This window comes from Neodiprion pinetum, chromosome 3 (genome assembly GCF_021155775.2).
Source record: "Neodiprion pinetum isolate iyNeoPine1 chromosome 3, iyNeoPine1.2, whole genome shotgun sequence".
Taxonomy (NCBI): domain Eukaryota; kingdom Metazoa; phylum Arthropoda; class Insecta; order Hymenoptera; family Diprionidae; genus Neodiprion; species Neodiprion pinetum.
In genome coordinates this window covers 4,750,842-4,770,069 of record NC_060234.1, presented here as the reverse complement: position 1 = coordinate 4,770,069, position 19,228 = coordinate 4,750,842, and the positions used below count along the sequence as shown (strand labels likewise).

Here is a 19,228-nt window from a genome sequence, read left to right as displayed (position 1 = left end):
TTCTCGGCGGGGAACTGACAACAGGTCGACCCGTTTCACGGGAGAATCGGCTGAGCGTAAAAGTTTTCGTCGAGGTAAAAGGTGGTCGGTATCCGGAGCGGCATTCGAGTTCTTCAGTCTGTGCGGAAAGGATATTTAGGTGTGCGATACGTGCGGCGTAAGGTGGCATTGAAAAGCGGTGAAAAAAAAAGTATCAGGACGAACTGCGTCTGATGAAATAAGATCCGCTATGCCGAGTCCCGAGCCTTCGGAATACCTGCTTGAATCCCCAAAGTGATATTTTACTCATTTATAAGTATTCAAGGTGCGAAGTTGAATCGGCAGTTCGCGACGTGCTGTGACCTCTAAATTCGAATCGAAACCGGTGTGCGAATACGAAAGAAAATTATCAGAAACACGAGGCTGAAGAATTTTTATTTTTTTTTTTCCAAAAATTCTCTCGTTCTTCAAACCGGTATCGCATCGTTCCATCGAGTGACTGTAAGGATCGAAATCTTTTCACTGTGACGTGCAATTGTGGAAATAATAATAATATCAGGTGATGAAGGAATTTTTTCATCATCAAACGGAACATTCATCGTGATTCGTTAGCGGTCTGCTGGTTTAGTCAGCGATTTACAACTTTCAAGGTAACTTTAGCACACTTTGTGCATAATATAAGATTACACTTGCAAATAGGCTAAACAGACAAGCGGCACACATGACCCTATGACATCTATAAAATTCACCGCACTGTTCGACGTTTCAAGAAAACCTTTAGTCCTGTTCCTACAAGTTCTTCTTTATTACAACGACGGAGATTGGATCGCTCGTAAAATCGGCGATTCGATCGCCATTCGGCCGATCGATTCACAATATCCAATAAGTTTTTATATCCTGGTACGAATCACCGTTCGACACTGCTCCAATTCTGCAGTTTATCGGGCGAACCACACGGAGGTCAGGAACGTTCGTCTGGGAACTTTCCTGGCCTTCGCCGATTCGCCATTCGTGCGTAATCACGACCGTGCTGGCAATAAGTAAAAGCATGCAAATCTATACGAATTATCGTTATTTCGAGCCGTGACGCGTGCGTGGTCAGTATTGCGAAGTGAATTTTTGCGTCCTGAGTAACGACGATGATAATCATAATAATCGGTCGATCCTCACTCTATTCCGATAAAAATTTTATCCACAAACAGAATCAAATTTTTTCAAACATCAAAATTTAGGTAAAAGTAATTCATTTAACACGAGCGATTAATATTTTTAATGAAACTTCGATCCCACACGATTTTACAACAATTTTCACACACGTTTAACTTTTTTTTTTTGTTTTTTTTTTTGTTTCTATTTGACAAACAAGACAAAATTTTCGCCAGTTACAGGATAACGCACTATTGGCTCACGGAGAAACGTAAGTGTGCGGTAGGTGATAGTTTGCGTCAAGTTCGCTGATCATTAATTAGACCCTCAAGGCCTTCGAGCGTGCAGTTTAATTAGAGGAAGCTGTTGCGAACGGTGATATGATAGGCGTACGTAAGCCTTGTGATTGCGACTCGAAGAGGCGGTTATCGATTTTCTCTTCGCTCGATTTTCGCTAATTTACCTCGACGTTATGCATATTGTAGGCGCATCGAGTAACCGATACACCGGAAGTTAATAGGCTTGAACAATTATCGCACATTTGGAACACCCTTCGAAACGTAGCGTTTGCAAAGAAATAATACACGAATTTCGAAGTTCCGTTTCACGGTTGTCAATAGCCGCAAAATTGTTACAATTTCGCGTTTCATTTATCAACGTTGTCGATCACTTTTTTTTTACAATCAAACTCTTTGTGCGAAATTCTGCAAGTTCTTAGTTTTGAACATGTATTATATACATGTGGTTTTTTAGATAGAAATAATTAGTCAAACTCTGATTGGCATAATAATTATGCAAATTCGATTGCTTCGTATCAGTTTGATTGTGACTTTGATAAATTGGATTGCATAATTTTATCGTTAATCAATTTCACTTCGATAAAATAATTTCGTTCAAATAATTTCAAATAATCTTGTCCGATTATCAGGAATACAATTTATTTTTAATCTTCGGTGTTATTTAGTATTATAATGTAATCATTTCAAACAATTACAATGAATTTTTATTCATTTAGAGTCACTCGGAAAGATGTTAAATATATATTAATTATAAATTGTTTTCTTTTTGCTTGCTTCAATTTTCACATAAAAAAAAAAATCACCGCAAAAATCTCGAAAGCGCTGCGCAAATAATTCAATGAAATCTGATCGGAGCAAAACTGAAATCAATTTCCAGCAACGAATTAATCCCGCGAATTTGGCGCTGACGTTTTTTGCAAAAATTCTTTTCGACAAAAAATAAACAAAGATCCACATCGATTTTGAGTAACGAGCGGTAGGTTTTGAAAAACAGACATGCCTCTCAGGCTAAATCCAGACAGTTTTAACAAATCACGCGTGGAATTATTTTCGAAATTCAATCAAACTTTACGATCAAATTTTTCATATGCTTCTTTTCTTTAAATTACATTCTACCTATGGAAGACAGCATTCGTGATTTTTCACAAAATTTCAACGAAATTTGTTCTCAAGTTATAAATTTTCGAAACATGCTCGTTTAGATTTTCCACGTATAAATAATTAATATACAATACAAGACTAAACTGAGAACAGATGTCGATAAAATTCTAGAGATATTTTGTGTCGTCACATAGAATCTTTAAAAAGAATTACATCTTACACGTTTGAAAAATTTAAACAGCGATGTTTAAAAAAATTCACAAATCCGTATTAAATACGAGTAAAAGAATTTCAAAAAAATCGCAAGTGTTTCTTCGGATGGGCAGAATAAGATCAAAATTCTTATCAAATTTAAAATAAATAACGTGTCAAACGCGTATTTTATTTATATCCACGTGGTGGCAGAATGCGTTTGAAAAATCGCTACTGACACAGTTTCCACGTACGGCGATATGATATTGACAAGTATGCAGAAGGGCTTGCATAAAGCTGATAATATGCAGGTACCCGTATACATTTATATCCGTGCAACTGATATAACGAACAGAGAGAAGGAAGTGAAACGCGATAAACGGCTATCGTCTTCTTCTTCTTCTTATTCTTATTCTTCTCGTTCGAGTTGCGTCACTTGCACCAAAGACGGGTTTTATATTGAGGTAAACACGCGCATGCAGCAGCGATATACACACCTGATAATACGTCCTGTAAGAGCAAACGGTTTAAGAGAGAAGGGAAGACGGTAAGAGAAAGAGGAAGAGAGAGACAAAGAGTGGGAAAAAATTACGGAGTAAGTAAACCGGTTTCTGCTTCGAATTAACATCGGGTTGTCGGTAGTCCGCAGGCTTGGCCCGCTGAATGATAATAATAATAACAACAACAACAACAACAATAATAACTAAGAAACAATGTAAAAGTAGGAAACAAAGTTGGAGAAATTTATGCACACGTTGAAGGAATTATTTATAAAAATTTTTCTCTACTTGCTCGAGCAATGAATTACATGCGAGTAAAGTATAACTTCGGAACGATGTCAAGAGGAAATTTTCGTTCATCGTTTAAGTTTCACGATTATTTTGTTTTATTTTTTTTTTTTTTTTTCTCGTTTGTTTCCATTTTGGCCGTTTTACAGCGATTCTAATTATTATACATCTACCGGATAATTTCATGCGAGTAAATATTGTTAAGAGAATCGATTTGTTTTAACGCGAATGAAATTCCTGGGGCATAAATTGCAGTCAACTGTGACACAATTCATACGATTGAATACGAGTGGTAAAAATTCTTAGTCGATGGAACGAAACTCGACGATATTTCTGGGTAAAAGATGTCCGGTTGGGACGTCAATTTTCAAGCTAAAAATCGTCGAATTAGAAATTTTTTTTTTTTTTTTTTAGTACGTAACTTGAAAATGTGGAAATGTTTCGTGGTATGCATACAGAAGAAAGAAGAATCGGGTTGACCGGCTGATAGAAACCGACTGATAATATAATATTACACGCTGTGTGTACAAGTTACTTTGGCGTTTAAGTCTAGAAACCGCGTGTTCTAAATTTATTCAAGCTCAACCACACGACGCGGTAAATATACGATATTTATTCTTTTTTTATTTTCTTCCTCCCTCGCGTTTTTAATGTTTCCTGAGGCAGAAGAAACTGCAATTAAAACCGAGAACTCGCGTTCAGGCTCTCAAAGATGTAATTTCATTTGCAACGAAAGAAGGGAAAAAAAAGGAAACGCACGCGTGGCCCTGAGTTGAAAAATTCCCGTGACAAATAGAAGTTAAATTCTAGTCGGCAGTTTGGATTTCATGCAACTAATCTTCGGATTTCTGATAAGCGGAGATCGATGAAAGTCTTCGATTTTTTTTTTTTTTTTTGTGATAAAACTTTGTCGAGTATTCGTTACTGCATTTATAATCTCCTGTAACTCGACCATAAACTTCAGCCTAATTCGTAGAGCCGCGTGATTCGAAGCCTGCAAACTCATTCTCCTGACCCATAGAGCGAGAAACTATGGAGGGGACACCTTCGGTCTTCCGGTAAACCAGACGCTGTTTCCTACGTTGCTTTAAATTTTTATACTGAGAAAAATTTCATTTGTTACGGTAACTAGAAAAATTCGGTAAAACAGGTATCGTTAAAAAAAAACTGCTTGAATATTGTTGGAATTGCGAAAAACGAGGTAAGCCAAACCATTTTGCGCTATCGTCGATCCTTTTTTGGTAATCGCAACGCAAAATCAGTTTCCGAGGTTTACTCTACTTTTTTAGTTAAACAAGGCTTTAACGTCAATTTGTCGTTGCACAAGCGTTAAATTTTCGCAACGGTTGCAAGAAAATATAGCAAGAGTGATCGTAACGAGAAAGAATAGTAACGGATAATAGACTTTCCGGTAACAGCCAAAAAACTAATTTTCATTTTCTACCTACAACTATATTTTTCGTTGTGATACAAAAATGAAAATATAGTCAAGGATTTAGCGGTGACCGCAGCTAAACATTTCAGTGTAAAGTGCGAACAGAAAACCGTTGTAAAAATTTCACACCGTTTATACATCGTTGTATTAATTCATGCGTGCCGCAGCAATTGAAGAATGCTGTAAGTGGAATTTCTATTTCTTTATTTATTTATTTTTTTCAATTTTCGAAATTCCTTTTATTCTCCTCTCTGATTATAATAGCACGGATTTGAGTCTGCAGAACTCGCAATAACGCCTCAAAATTCAAAGATATAAACTATGTACGATGTGAAAAATGTGCGCGAATTGCGAAAGCAAGTCAAATTGCCAACTCACCCAAATATATATATACATATATATATATATATATATATATGTATATAAATAATACACTTGTATAAGTATTACATTTATAAAGCAGAAAAGTAGACTGTGTTTTCTGCCCGTGCGAAACTTTCTTTGTGTATCATGCCGACCGTGAAACTCGCGGCTGAATTCCAGATGATGAAAACGACACGCGCCAATCATTTCACGCTATCTGAGGTTACATCAAAATTGATTATAACTTTTGATTCGAACCGTGCAGCGAATAACTTTGATCAAAAATTTACCCGCTCGACGGATAGAATTCACGCGGAAAGAATATAATTTCTGTTAATTTACGCGTGATCGCAATAATGCATTTTTTCTTCTCGACTATCGTTAATAGATCGAATTTCCTGACATTTTGAAAAATTTTATCAAATTATGAATTCGATACAATATTTGTTGACATATTTATGAAACGTTTCGAAAATTCCGTTGATTTTGATATTCCACTAGAAATATTTCAGAAACATACACTGGGAAAAAATTCATTTGTTACAGTAGCTAGAAAAATTGAAATTTCGCAACAGTTACGCGAAAATCTAATAACAGTGATCGTGATGAGAAAGAATAGTAACGGATACCAGACTTTCCGGTAACGGCTAGAAAACTAATTTTCATTTTGTATCTAGAAGTATAATTTTCGTTGTGGTAAAAAAATGAAAATATAGTCAAGGATTTAGCGGTAACCGGAACTAAAAATTTCTCTCAGTCTAGAAATACATAAAATCGAAAATTTTACACGGCAATTGAGATGTTTCAAACACATTTAAAAAAATATTCTTCAAATTACGCGTTAAATTTTATCAGACGACGTAGCATGCGGTCGTTACGAATTCACTCTGCACGTACAACGTAACATGAAATTTTCTCTGCGGGCATTTCGATCTCCGCAGGATGATCGATTCTTCCGTATAGATATACAAACATAACGGTTCGGGATGAATTCCTATAACCGCTGTTGAGATGAAGATAAGATGAATGAAAAGTAAGAGAAAAAAAGAAAACCTTTCGAATAACATTATTAATAGTGGTAAAAAAAAAAAAAGAAAAAAAAAAATTATAAAAATTAATAAGCACGCAAGAAGAATAAATATAAAAACGAGAGAAATTCTCGCATGTGCGGAGAGACCGAGATTCATATATACACGGATATCTATTACGTGTACATGATTATACAGCGATGAGAGGCTCGGATTATACGGCCGACCGAAATATGCCGTTATATTCACTCTCGCAAGGTGTGCGTGTGCGACTCGCCAAACTCACCGATATCTTCTCCATGTCTGACCAACACCCAACCAACTCTGCACATCTATATATAATAATAAAAAGCACCGCCATACGATATTACAACACAACTCGTTCGAAAAATCATCGTGTGAATAAAAAATCCCTCTATGCACGCGGATATATGTATATATATAGGGTATTCCACGCGAATTCGACCTGGTTTTTACCCTTTACCTCTCAGATTTGACAGGCGATTTCTTCTATGATTATTCTCACTTTGAAAGATGCTCGGTTTTTTTTCGACTCAATTTGAATTTTCTACAATTTTTAGAAACGATATTATCGAGCGATCAAAATTAAAAATTTTAAAAATTCTGAAAAATCCTGCGTCAGATATAAAAATTTTCAAGCTTGCACCCGGAGTGGGCCGATTTTTCCTTCTTATTGTTTACAAACTTTTACCGACAAAAATTAGCAGCGAGAGTTATTTTACTATGAATGATTGCTGAAACATTTTCGTATATCACGCCGGATTTTTAAAAATAATTCAGATCTCTCGCAAGATTTATTTTCTCTTCTTCATTTTGCTAATAAAAAAAATTGTAATTGGTAAAATGGTTCCGAAAAATCTCAAGAAATTTTCAAAAATCCCATGTGACATATAAAAATGTTTCGGCAACCATCCGTAGTAAAATGACTTTCGCTTCGAATTTTTTTTAACGTTTTTCTTTCGGAAAAAGCTTGAAAACAGTAAAAAAGGAAAATCGGCCCACTCCGGGTACAAGCTTAAAAATTTTGATATCTGACGCAGGATTTTTCGGAATTTTTTCAAATTTTATTTTGATCGGCCGATAAACTCGTTTCTAAAAATTGTAGAAAATTCAAATTGAGTCTCAAAAATACAAAAAAAGGAACCGAGTACCTTTCAAAGTGAGAACAATCACAGAAAAAATCGCGCGCCAAACCTGAGAGGTTAAGGGTAAAACCCAGGTCGAATTGGCGTGGAATGCCCCATATATATATATAATTATGTATACGAACAGGTATGATATTAATTATTGCGAGAGGTGCAGAAAACGTGGGACTGCTTTGAGAGATTTAATTTAATTTTTAATCACCCGCAACGTTTCTCTTTACGTATTGTTTCGTATCATTTTATAAATACTATGCATATAATATCGATTCAAATGTTGAAAGAAGAAAAAAAAAGAAAAATCTCTTTCTTTGCTCAGATCTGTGTTGATTTTATATTATTTTTGATCTTTTTTAAACAAATCTTAGCATTGATACTTTCTTATTGTATTCGTTTAACATTTGCGAGTCACCGATTGTTTACAGAACATTTTGACTAATTACAGACTCGGTATCCGAAAACTTGAATCACTTTTCTTTTCCGGCAGGTGTGAAAGAATATTCTCCGTACGATTATTGCACAGACGTGAGTTAAAAAATCATCAACAATATCCCGCAATTCGATTCGACTATAAAAAATATTGTCACAGCTGCAGTGAGACGTCGTGAACGTAATTCAAGGCAGTTTCTAAACTTGATACCTCATTATATACCTACTGTACCTGTAGTTCATTGCGTAATGCAGATGTCAATTTACGACAGAGTGCGTATTTGAATGAATTATTTAAAAATATACATCCGAGTTAGAAGATATGATATTGTAATAATCCGGTTGATATTTATACGTAGAAACTTTTTTTTTTAATAACGCACAGTAGCTGCTGATAAGCTGAAGTGAAAAAATATATACACGGCAATTATTTGGATATATAACAATAATACGTTAACAAATTTAATCAATTATTTAGAGTAACATGACGAGCCACCTGGTCATACAGGCATTTATTTTACTGAGGATTGTCTCAAGTTTCTCTCGAATTTAGGTGAGCTCGATTATTCGCGGGAATCTAATTATTACAATACGCGTTAATTATACGATTATATCGCCGCGTATTATACATGTATACCTAGATACAAAAAGCCGCGGAGTTGTTCTCATAGTCGTTATAACGTGTTGTGAACCTGCAGATTCGAAAGAATAACGTTCTTCTGGCAGAGCAGCTGTTGAAAGCTGGTATATTGTATGTGGGCGTAAAAACGACACCCGACGTCACGTAATTTTACTTATAACAAACAATCGAAAGTATCTACATTTACAAGGAAGGATATATATACTGAGTGAAATTATATTTATCTTAGAGTAATTACCTGACGTAGAAGATTATTACACTCGTTGTAATAAAATTAATTGTGTTAGGGATAAAAGAAAATATGATACAAATAAATATAACTTGGTCAAGTATAATTATAGTCATAAATTTATAACTTCATAATAATCTGGCGAATTAAATACGAAGGTATGAAAAGATCAATTTTTGAAATATAATTTTTTTGGTAACACGCGGAGTGAGAAATGAAACGCAACTATGGAAATAACTATTTTAAATATGAGTGTCGGTTAATATATTTCGTCACGCTTCTGTGCCGTTGTAACAACATTAACAACCAACATAATTATACTAATTCCCTGTTAATAAATTACATGTTTTCAGGTTCCGCGCAGAAATCCGTTTGAATTTTTCAAAGCTCTGCGAAGAAAAAGAGTCGATAAACGAGTTTTGGGTGAAATAAAATCCGCGTTATCGCGGAAATAATTTGAGACGAGTTGTGGATAAAGGCCTAAAAAACGGCGCACCAATACGGAATTTATCATCCAAACTCTTACACCTACAGCAACAACCCGCCGAGCGCTTGCAACAACAGCTGTTCGATAAAGGACGGCTACCCTCCGAATCCCCATGAAGACTACAGACCCATATATTTCTACGTAGCCCAGCCCTACACCATACCGTACGCTTACGCCCGTAGGCCGCGTCCGTCTTCGATCCAGAAACCGGGGAAAATAAAATCGTGTAAATCGAATAACAACAGGGTTAAATTCAGTAAAAAACTAAACGCTGCTCAGTTCTCCCAGAAGGTCAGACAGGGCGAATTCTCAAAGAGCTTGAACCAGGTTCAGTTCTCTGCAGAGGCTACACGGGGACAAGGTGAGACGTTTTTTTCAAACCAACTATCAATAAGGCGAATACCCAGTTTCCGTTTATAAAATGATTGTAAACGATGTAACAAAAAAAAATTCCTTGTACCACGACACAAATCTTATTCCAGAATGTCGAGGGTCGCTCTGACTGACTTTGCCGGACGATCGATAACGTCGGAAAACCGAACGGTACCTACCGACGGTAGGTAAGGTCGTCCGGAACGGGGATGACCCGAACCCTCGAACATTCTCGAAAAAGGTTTGTGTCTTGGCTAAGTGTCGGTAACTGGGTCGGTATAGGAATCTGTGATCAGAACCGGCATTGATTGTATACTCTTGGAAAATATCCCTTTCCCTCTGATCCTGCGGCTGTACAAATATGGCTTTTCAAACTTATTGAAGCAGTGGCCAGCTGCCCCGGGAACAGCCGTCCGAGGGCCCGCAAAATGACGTCGATGTTCCGGAGAGGGACGATCTTCGCGACGTTTTTCCTCTCCCTCCTAGGAGGGGGGCTCGTCTGCGCCGCCCTGGTCACCCAGCACTGGGTCGAGGCGAGACCCTGGAGGACGCCAAATCCCCAGGAAAGTTCGGGACGCATTCACCTCGGACTTCTCCAGGGAAAGAAGGAACTCAACGTCGCCTACGGATGGAGAACTTACCACTTTTCAGGTGAGTTTTTCATCATTTCCCTGGTGAAAATTTCTAATCCTACGAATTACTGCAGAAATTCAAACATCTCGTATTATTTCGTACAAAATTGTAGATATACAAAATTTTTCGTAGACAATTGTTCATTTTCGTTAAAAATTGGTGTATCTTGTAGATTTATTGTTTTCGTAGAAAATTGTACGAAATGTTATAATTTACCTAAAAATTCCTAAAAAAAAATTGTAGAAATCATTTTCACAAGGATCGTGCAAGTAAAGCTTGGTATTTTTCTAAACGCTACTATTTTAAAAACCGGACGTAGATACCAAATAAAAAGAATTATCCTGGGAGTATGTATCTGTTAAATCCAATTTCAAAAGATTATTCTGAAATTCGAAATTTTTCTCGTTTGAATATCAGGCGGAGAAAATGTGAACGTTTTCTTTTTCTAAACTGTCACCACTCAGTCGCATTTAATTGAAATCTCTGGAAAAGTATCGTTTGAATTTTGTAGCAAGGTTAACAGTTTAGCCACCGAAGATTTTAAAAATACTAGTTTTCAGGTATGAGAATCGACTTTCAAATCGAGGGGTTTTTGTAACTTTCGAACTGTTCGAGCTACGAATTTTGTCGGATGGATAGTTTTGAAAGAGTTTAATTCCCTACAAAAATACATCACCTTTCTCGTGCAATTTAAGTAAGCAAAACGTTGAATTTAAAAAAAAAAAACCTTTTACATTTGAATGTAAAAAATATCCTTTCACGGGGCTTCTTCTTTTGCTGTGTAAATAGAAATTTCTCAGGTTGACGATAAAAATGAACTTGACATTCAGATTGCAAATACCGAAATGACGATGTCGTGATAAATAACTGCGGTAATTACAGTTTCATTACTGTTTTGATTTCCTTCTTCCTTTCGTTGTCAATATCGGTATTCTAACCGTAGAAAAAACTTGGTCTGATCTCTCCGCGTGGCGATACTCGATGCACTTTAAGGTATAATTTAACTATTGTACAAATGCGGTGATACTGGTTAGAGGCTATGGATGTATGATTAAGGCGAGAGAAATTCCCCGGCTCGATCCGGTGACATAGAATCGATCGATAGATCGGCTCGGAAATAATGTTGAAAAGGTGAGAAGTAATTGTGCGAATTTTTTGCAGTTTAGAGATCAGAGGGCCAACAAAAAAAAAAAAAAAAGAAACAGGAGGCAACTCAGGATCGTGATTTGGATCTTGAAATAAAAACATCTTTGAGGCAATTCTCATGTATTCAGATATTCTTTAAACGTGAACAAAATTTCGGTTGTCAAATTTTAAGGACGGTATCAAAATTTGATTATCTACGAATTGAATTCGCAAAAACCGTTGATTGATCACAATTCGTAAATAGGTCGAATTTTCGATTGGATTTTGTTTTAATTACATCACACTTTCGTTTTCTACAAATCATTTCATTTTATACAATGAGAAAAATTTCATTTGTTAGAGTAACTAGAAAAATTCAGTAAAACAGTTATCGTTAAAAAAAACTGTTTGAATATTGTGAGAATTACGAAAAACGAGGTACACGTAACCATTTTGTGCTATCGTCGATCCTTTTTTGGTAATCGCGACGCAAAATCAGTTTCTGAGGTTTACTCTACTTTTTTACTTAAACAAGGCTTTAACGTCAATTTATTCTTGCACGAGCATTAAATTTTCGCAACAGTTGCAAGAAAATCTAGTAACAGCGATCGTAATGAGAAAGAATAGTAACGGATACTAGACTTTCCGGTAACAGCCAAAGAACTAATTTTCATTTTCTACCTAGAACAATATATTTCGATTTTGGTAAAAAATGAAAATAGTTGAGGACCGAGCGGCAACCGAAACTAAAAATTTCTCTCACAACTGTAGATATCTTCGAATGCCCGAGGTGCATGAACATACATTAACCTATGAGAATCTATCAAGCTGACTTTGAAAAAGTTTTTGAGCCTGACAAGAAAATTAAAAAAATCAAAAGGTGAAAGAATTACGTAACGATACTCGCGTCGAAGCCGCAGCTAATTGTCAATTCCGAGCAAATAAATATTATACACAATCTGCATCGCTTAGATTTTGCACACAAGTATCTTCGGTTCACGATTCTCGCACGATCGTCTGCCTGGCATCTCTGTCCGCGCATGGGATCGAGGATCAAGTAGATCGGATCGTGTCAACGACACCGATCGAAAGAGAGCGAGAACGCAACGCAGCGTAAATCACGTCCGGATCGTCCGTACATACCTGTAATTAATTTTATTCTGTCCCGTCTATGTACTTGCATCGTAACGAATACATGTACACTACAGCGTTGTAAATGGCGGTATTGCGTTACAGTTTACGGTTACAGCGTATACTCGTATTCCTGTATAATGCATATGGATATTGTGTCCATAGCATAGTTAAATATACATATACATATATATATATATGTATAACGCACTCGGAAATGGAAAGTGAAAGTTTTCATTGAATACATATTACGACGATCGAATTTGTATATACGGTCAGGTTTAACGTCCCAACTGCAGGCACGTCGTTCAATTACTTCATTTTCTTGCGTTTGATTTGCGGAATGTGTTTTTTTTTTTTTTTTTTTATTTAACAAGTTTCATAGAAATTTCAAGTAACTGTAAGCTTTTACATTGGAAACTCGATCGATATTGATTGAAATACATTTATACGTCACCGAATATAAAAATTTCACAATTTTACTTTTCCATACATGAAGTTTCTAAACTTTAAAGGAATCGATTTTTCCCTATTGATACAAAAGAGAACGTACGTCCTGTGTGTTCGAAAATTTATACCGTTCCGTAAAATTGAATATCGTTTGTCTTTGGATTGTTTTTGGTTAAAAAAAATAAAAAAAAAAAATAAAAAAATCATCTCCGTCCTTCTCTTGGATTCGTATTTTATTTTCTCGGAATATTTCACCGATTGTTATAAACATTTTTCGCAACAATAATTTTCCGCTAACGTATTTTTTGGCAACGTTCTGTTTTCACAACCGAATCCCGAAACAAGAACAATAAAACGATAAACCTCTACACAACTAGCGAACGTGCAGAAAATAAAAGAAAATAACGAAGGACAAAATACGATAGTGGATAAAACTCGACTTTCCTCTCTTTTAATTCGTAAAACGACCTTCGAGAGATATAATAACGCGATAATAGAATCTGATCTTGGTCAAAGATGCAGAGGCTCTGCCATTCGCCATTGTGTTGGAATATCGTTAACGTAGAAGAAAAAAAAGACACACACACACTTACACTCTTTCAGGCCTGCCATGTAAAAGAATTAAATAAAAACATTTTGCAACGTGAGATACGATAAGGAACATGTACCACCTTGAACCGGATATATCTGATTCCTTAGCTTCGGATTGGGTTGTTAGCCGTACATGTGTATAATTGCTAACAAGATAACGAACGGAAAAACCGAGGAAAGGCGTTCGAGCGAAAAGGCGAATACCCCTTGTATTTTCTACACACACACACACACACACGCTTATTACGGATATGGTGTACATAGACGATCGTTATCGTCTTCGTACGATTCTTTCGTTATAACGCGTTGTATCCGCACATTCGTTTTGGTTTCTGTTTCCGCACCGCGATTGCTAATTCGCAGTGTTGAATCAAATTTATGCACAACTTGTTGTGCGGCTGTTGGCAAATAACTGCAAAGACGTATAATCGCACGCTAATTCAGTTTCCATACACCCGGAACAATAAACAAATTCGTTGACTCGGCAGGAAAGGAATAATTTTTACTTTATTATAGCGAAATTCTCTTGTTATGTTTTTTCTTTTTTTTTTTTCTCTCTTATGTTTGCCGAGACGGGAATGAACTTTTTTTTTTTAAAGTTTGGCAAAGTTTCCTCGGAGTCGGGAAACAAAAAATAAAACAAAAAGTACCCGAGGTTTCAGGACCGACGATTTTCCACGTTCTGTGATATGTCGCATTGTATAAAAAAAAAAAAATAAATAAAAAATTAGCACACGTCTTTCTTCAGTGTGGTCACAAATTTTTGGACAAAAAATGTTACGTTACATTTCCAGGTTTTTCCTGACATTTTCCCAGTTCTAGTAAGTTGCTAAAACCTTGAGCCGTTCAGCTTATTAACTCTGTATATATTCTATTCAAGTTCGATTTTTTTTTCGATCTAATTTGACTGCTTTGAGGATAAAAATTGTCCCTCAGGTTTGACCCCGAAAAAATAAGATTGCAATCCCTGAGGGTAAAATCAGTACCTATATTATCGTGTATTAATAACGAACCGTGTCCAATTAGTTATAATGCCGAGAAAAATTTTATGGTATTATGGGAGTAAATTGTAAGGGTGAATTTTATCCCCTCTGAGCGTCGGAGTTGGAACGTGAGAAAAAAAAATACGTCAGTTCCTAATTTTTTTTTTTAATCTGATGCAGCGGATGTGAAGAAAAAAAAAAGAAACAAATCAAACCGATCAAGTAAACGACCGGGAACTTTCTTTGTAAGCATTCCAGCGCCGACTCATTTCAGCCTGAGAAGAAAAACCAGTTTTTCAAGTATCCCGTACGAAAATTCAACCTTCGGGACGTTGCGTTGCGTTGAAGAACAGGAGAATCCCGCTTTGGAAATTTAATTCCAGTCCGTATGCCAAGATTTTCTGATCTTGCAACCGTTTTCCGAGTACGCGTCGAACCCTGACTGGCGACGCATTTCGAATCAAGCGTGTGACAATTAGACTCATCATTAAACCTGGAGCATTGGGGAATTTCGTTGAGGTAGGCGGTAGGCTTTCGGTGCACGTACGACAAGTAACAAAGGTCCGTGATAAGCGTTCGAAATGATTGCTGCGTGTATTCCTGAGCTGAATTTCAATTCACACAAAACATGCACGGAATTGATGAAACTAACTCGGAACATTTTCGTATATCACGCCGGATTTTCAAAAAAAATGCAGATCTTTCGCAAGAGTTATTTTCTCTTCTTTATTTTGCTAATAAAAGAAATTGCAAATGGTAAAATGGTTCCGAAAAATCTCAAGAAATTTTCAAAAATCACATGTGACATATAAAAATGTTTCGGCAACCATCCGTAGTAAAATGACTTTCGCATCTAATTTTTTTAACGTTTTTCTTTCGGAAAAAGCTTGAAAACAGTAAGAAGGGAAAATCAGCCCACTCCGGGTTCAAGTTTAAAAATTTTGATATCTGACGCAGGATTTTTCGGAATTTTTTCAAATTTTATTTTGGTCGGTCGATAAACTCGTTTCTAAAAATTGTAGAAAATTCAAATCGAGTCTCAAAAATACCAAAAAAAAAACCGAGTACCTTTCAAAGTGAGAACAATCATAGAAAAAATCGCGCGCCAAATCTGAGAGGTCAAGGGTAAAACCCAGGTCTAATTGGCGTGGAATGTCCCATATATACACACACCCTGAAGCGGGTTTCTTTCCGAATATTTGAATCGAGGCTTCCGTACAATTCTCACCAAGTCTCACCTACCAACTGGATATACCCGTTTCGAATACGACTCAACGGTCTTCCTGACTTTTTAATGTCTTTCCTGCCCCGCAGAGCCAAGCGGGAAAGGCTTAATAAACGGGGACTTTTACGCAGGCCGCGGGTGTGGGAACTTTCATTAATTATTCACGTCATTCAGTCGCTCTGTGCACGTAGGAATCAGGCATTATGACATGTTGTATAAAAGACAATTGCGGGATTACTTCCGTACTCTTTCATTCTTTTCGTGAAGATCTACACGTCGTTCGACATTTCTTTCTCACTTTCTTTTGCTACGAATTTCACTCAACATGCCTCGGTCATTTTTTCTTCCTCATGCAGTTAGCCCAATCGCTATTGTTCGAAAAAGAACACCTGAAATTGCAATTTGTCGATACCACTATTTTCTTATCCTGATCTCTAGTAGTTCATTGTTTTTTGTCAAAAAACCTCGGCCATTTTTAATTTTTTTTTCTACCATCAACATTTTTCGACGGAAGCCATAAATTAAAGATTCTGCGGTAGCTTCGGCCGCCACCTTTAATTCAAGGCTTGTACTTGGATAATTTTGATCGTAGATAAAAAAAATTGAAAATTACCGAGTCATTTCACAAAAACAAGTTTTCCCAACGAACTCAATACGGCGACCGAAGCTACAGCGGAATATGGTGAAAATTTTGAATTTAGACTTACAATGCTCCCCCTCCACTTCCTCCTCCTCTGTCCCTAAATGTACATTTCGAGTGGATTAAGTCCCGATTTTACAATTCACAGCGTATAAGTTTACAATGACACGGGGTGTTTTTCCCTCTTCAATTTCAGTCCCCCAGATGATTAGGCAGGACCCAACCGTAATGACGTGGGGATTGTGGGCCGGAACTTTGGGCACAACTGCTTCCGCCCTCGTCGCAGCTGCTCTCGCAGCTTTGCTAGCTGTTTTAAACACGGCGACGACACCGAGGACTCAAATTTTATCGGTGCCCGGTGTTTACCTGATGAACATCCTGGCGCGTAAGTTCAGAATAATTTTTCGCCATTTGCAAATGAAATTCCCTTCCCTTTTACCATTATTTTTCCTCAATTCTCGTTACAGTTTTGCTATGCTTGGCCAGCACGGGAACCTGGCTTGTTCAATACTACACGAAACTCTACTTCAACGTCCTGCCGAAGGAAGATATCGACAATATGTGGACCAGCGAACGATCGGCCGAGTTGGGCTATTCTTTTTGGTAACAAATTTGCGACGTTCGGTGTTTCTTCGCAATACGTGTTAAGAACGTCCATCGGGCGTAGGTGCAAAATTTAAAAAAAAAACAAAAAAAAAAAACAAATTTTAATTCAAGTCAGATTTAAACGATGTGTAAAACAAGGTTGATGAAATGGGACCATGTTTCAAGGGTGGTCAAATTTATGGAATAAGAATTCGCGTTCTCGGTATTAAATCTCCGCAAGATGACCGAAATACCCGAATGAGATTGAAGCGAGGGAAAAAAAATACGTGTTTAGTAATTTCGGAACGGGTTTGAAGGATTTGAGTTTGAAAAATATGATCTTACATCTTACTTTATTACATTATATCATAGTTCAGCTAATTTATAAAACGAAATATTCATTGTTTGAATAACGTTACGAATTTCAGCCTCGTATAAATGTGACCTAAAAACTGACCGACTAAATTTCTCGATTTTTTCTATTTTCTCTCACAGGCTCGTCGTTGGAGCTGGAGTGGTGCATTTAATCAGCATAGCGTTAGTAGGATGGGGTTCGGGCAGAGAAAGAGACGAAAGATCCGAGCCTGCGCCCGCACTCGAGGAAAAGACTGCCGCAGCCATAATGCTCTATTAATAATAACTATTAATTCCCAAATCGCGAGAAGAAGGGAAAAGAAATGAAATATAATATTGGAACGATCGACTGTCGGCGGTATGATAAAAAAAAAAGCCGGCTAAATACGACGAAAGAAGATCTTTGCATCATGTACAGTCAGATAAACTGGCGATTTCAAAGCTCTTAAGTTACGTCGACGATTATAAGAAGAAACATGGATTTGTTCTTAAACTCGTCATTGCCGCAAGTCTTCCACTCGTTTATGTTCGGTTGGTTTTTACATTTTTTTTTTTTTTTTCTTTTATTCAAAAGCAGATTACGTGACGTAATTGTCGAGGAAAGACTTGTATTTACAATTGCAGAGATTCAATCTAAGGGTTTATGCGATGTGTTGCGTAATTTTCCTGATTATCCTCGAAAAATTCAATTCCAAATTCTCTAAATTCCAATCTTTAATAAACACGATCTACTTGCGTTATTTAGCAAATATTTTCTACCTTTTACTTGAAAAGACACATCGTGCTGACTTTCACGACTTTAGGCGGTGAAATTCGTGAGACAAATATTTACGAACGGTGAACATTCTTTAAAAAAAAAAAAAAAAAAAAAAAAAAACGTGACATCTTCGGTATTTCTTTCTCGCCAAGTAAATTTCAGGGACTCCTTGACAGAAATAAAGTGACTGTAATGTCTTCTAATGAGTTGAAATGTAAGACCGGCAGTGAAAATAATTATTATGATTGACTCGTGTAGAAGAAATCTGAACGCGACGATACAAGGAGAGAATTTTTACCTAAAGAGAAATTATTTGTTGATACTATTTGAGGGAACAATACTCGGGATGAGATGTGAACGATATGATCCACAAGAACGATTATATTATACTGCTTTGACACACCGCAAGAAAAAAGGCCGATAAGTTAATTTGAAATTAATGTGCGAACCGCGTTATACCGTAAACGACAGCGATGTTTAACATGTAAATAAAAAGTTTCCAAATTTTAGAAACCAGTACGGGGCAGAAGATAGATCTTTTATTTTCTTATGTTATCTGTCTAATTTATTGCGCGACGAAACGTGGGTCTTGCATTCCTTTCTTTTTTCTTTTTTTTTTTTCTTTGCTTATAGGTACCTAAACCTAGTTTTAATTACTACGTCTAATTTCTGCATGTCATATCACACAATAAACGAAATTGATTGATCATTATGCAGTAAGGCGCTGCGGGCGCTTGGGCGTAAGTGTCATGTACAGTTTTAGTGAAAGTTGACAAAAAAAAATAAATAAATAAATAAATAAATGCATAAAACACTTTCCAAAATTGGTTAGACACGTGGTATGTAAAGCATTGTGTATCTCTCGACGCACGACGTACACACTTACAAAGTGTGAAACTCGATTCAAATAAGCTTACAAATAGTTAAATACTACATTAAACGCTTACGAAATTTCTTCGACAAAGTTAACAAGTTATGATATTGTGAATATATATATATATATATGTATACTGCGTACTAATTACATACCGAATTATAAAATACGTATTATTAACGCACCGTGTGAAAAGAGCTTTTGATAATTTATATAGGTATATAAATTA

The 19,228-nt window shown here is 36.4% G+C and overlaps 1 protein-coding gene across 2 annotated transcripts; it reads left to right on the top strand.

Moving 5' to 3' along the window:
- The first annotated feature begins 16 nt into the window (after nt 1–16).
- On the top strand, nt 17–18,214 carry LOC124215589 (uncharacterized). 2 transcript variants are annotated; one of them, XM_046619153.2, is made up of 6 exons: nt 17–629; nt 9,146–9,640; nt 10,039–10,302; nt 16,626–16,814; nt 16,897–17,032; nt 17,510–18,214. In XM_046619153.2, the coding sequence occupies exons 3-6, from the start codon at nt 10,080–10,082 to the stop codon at nt 17,646–17,648; spliced, it is 687 nt and encodes a 228-aa protein (XP_046475109.1). In that variant the 5' UTR covers nt 17–629; nt 9,146–9,640; nt 10,039–10,079; the 3' UTR covers nt 17,649–18,214. The 2 variants fall into 2 exon arrangements, with proteins under 2 accessions (XP_046475109.1, XP_046475108.1); XM_046619152.2 differs by having other exon boundaries at nt 10,036–10,302.
- The last annotated feature ends 1,014 nt before the right edge of the window (nt 18,215–19,228 follow it).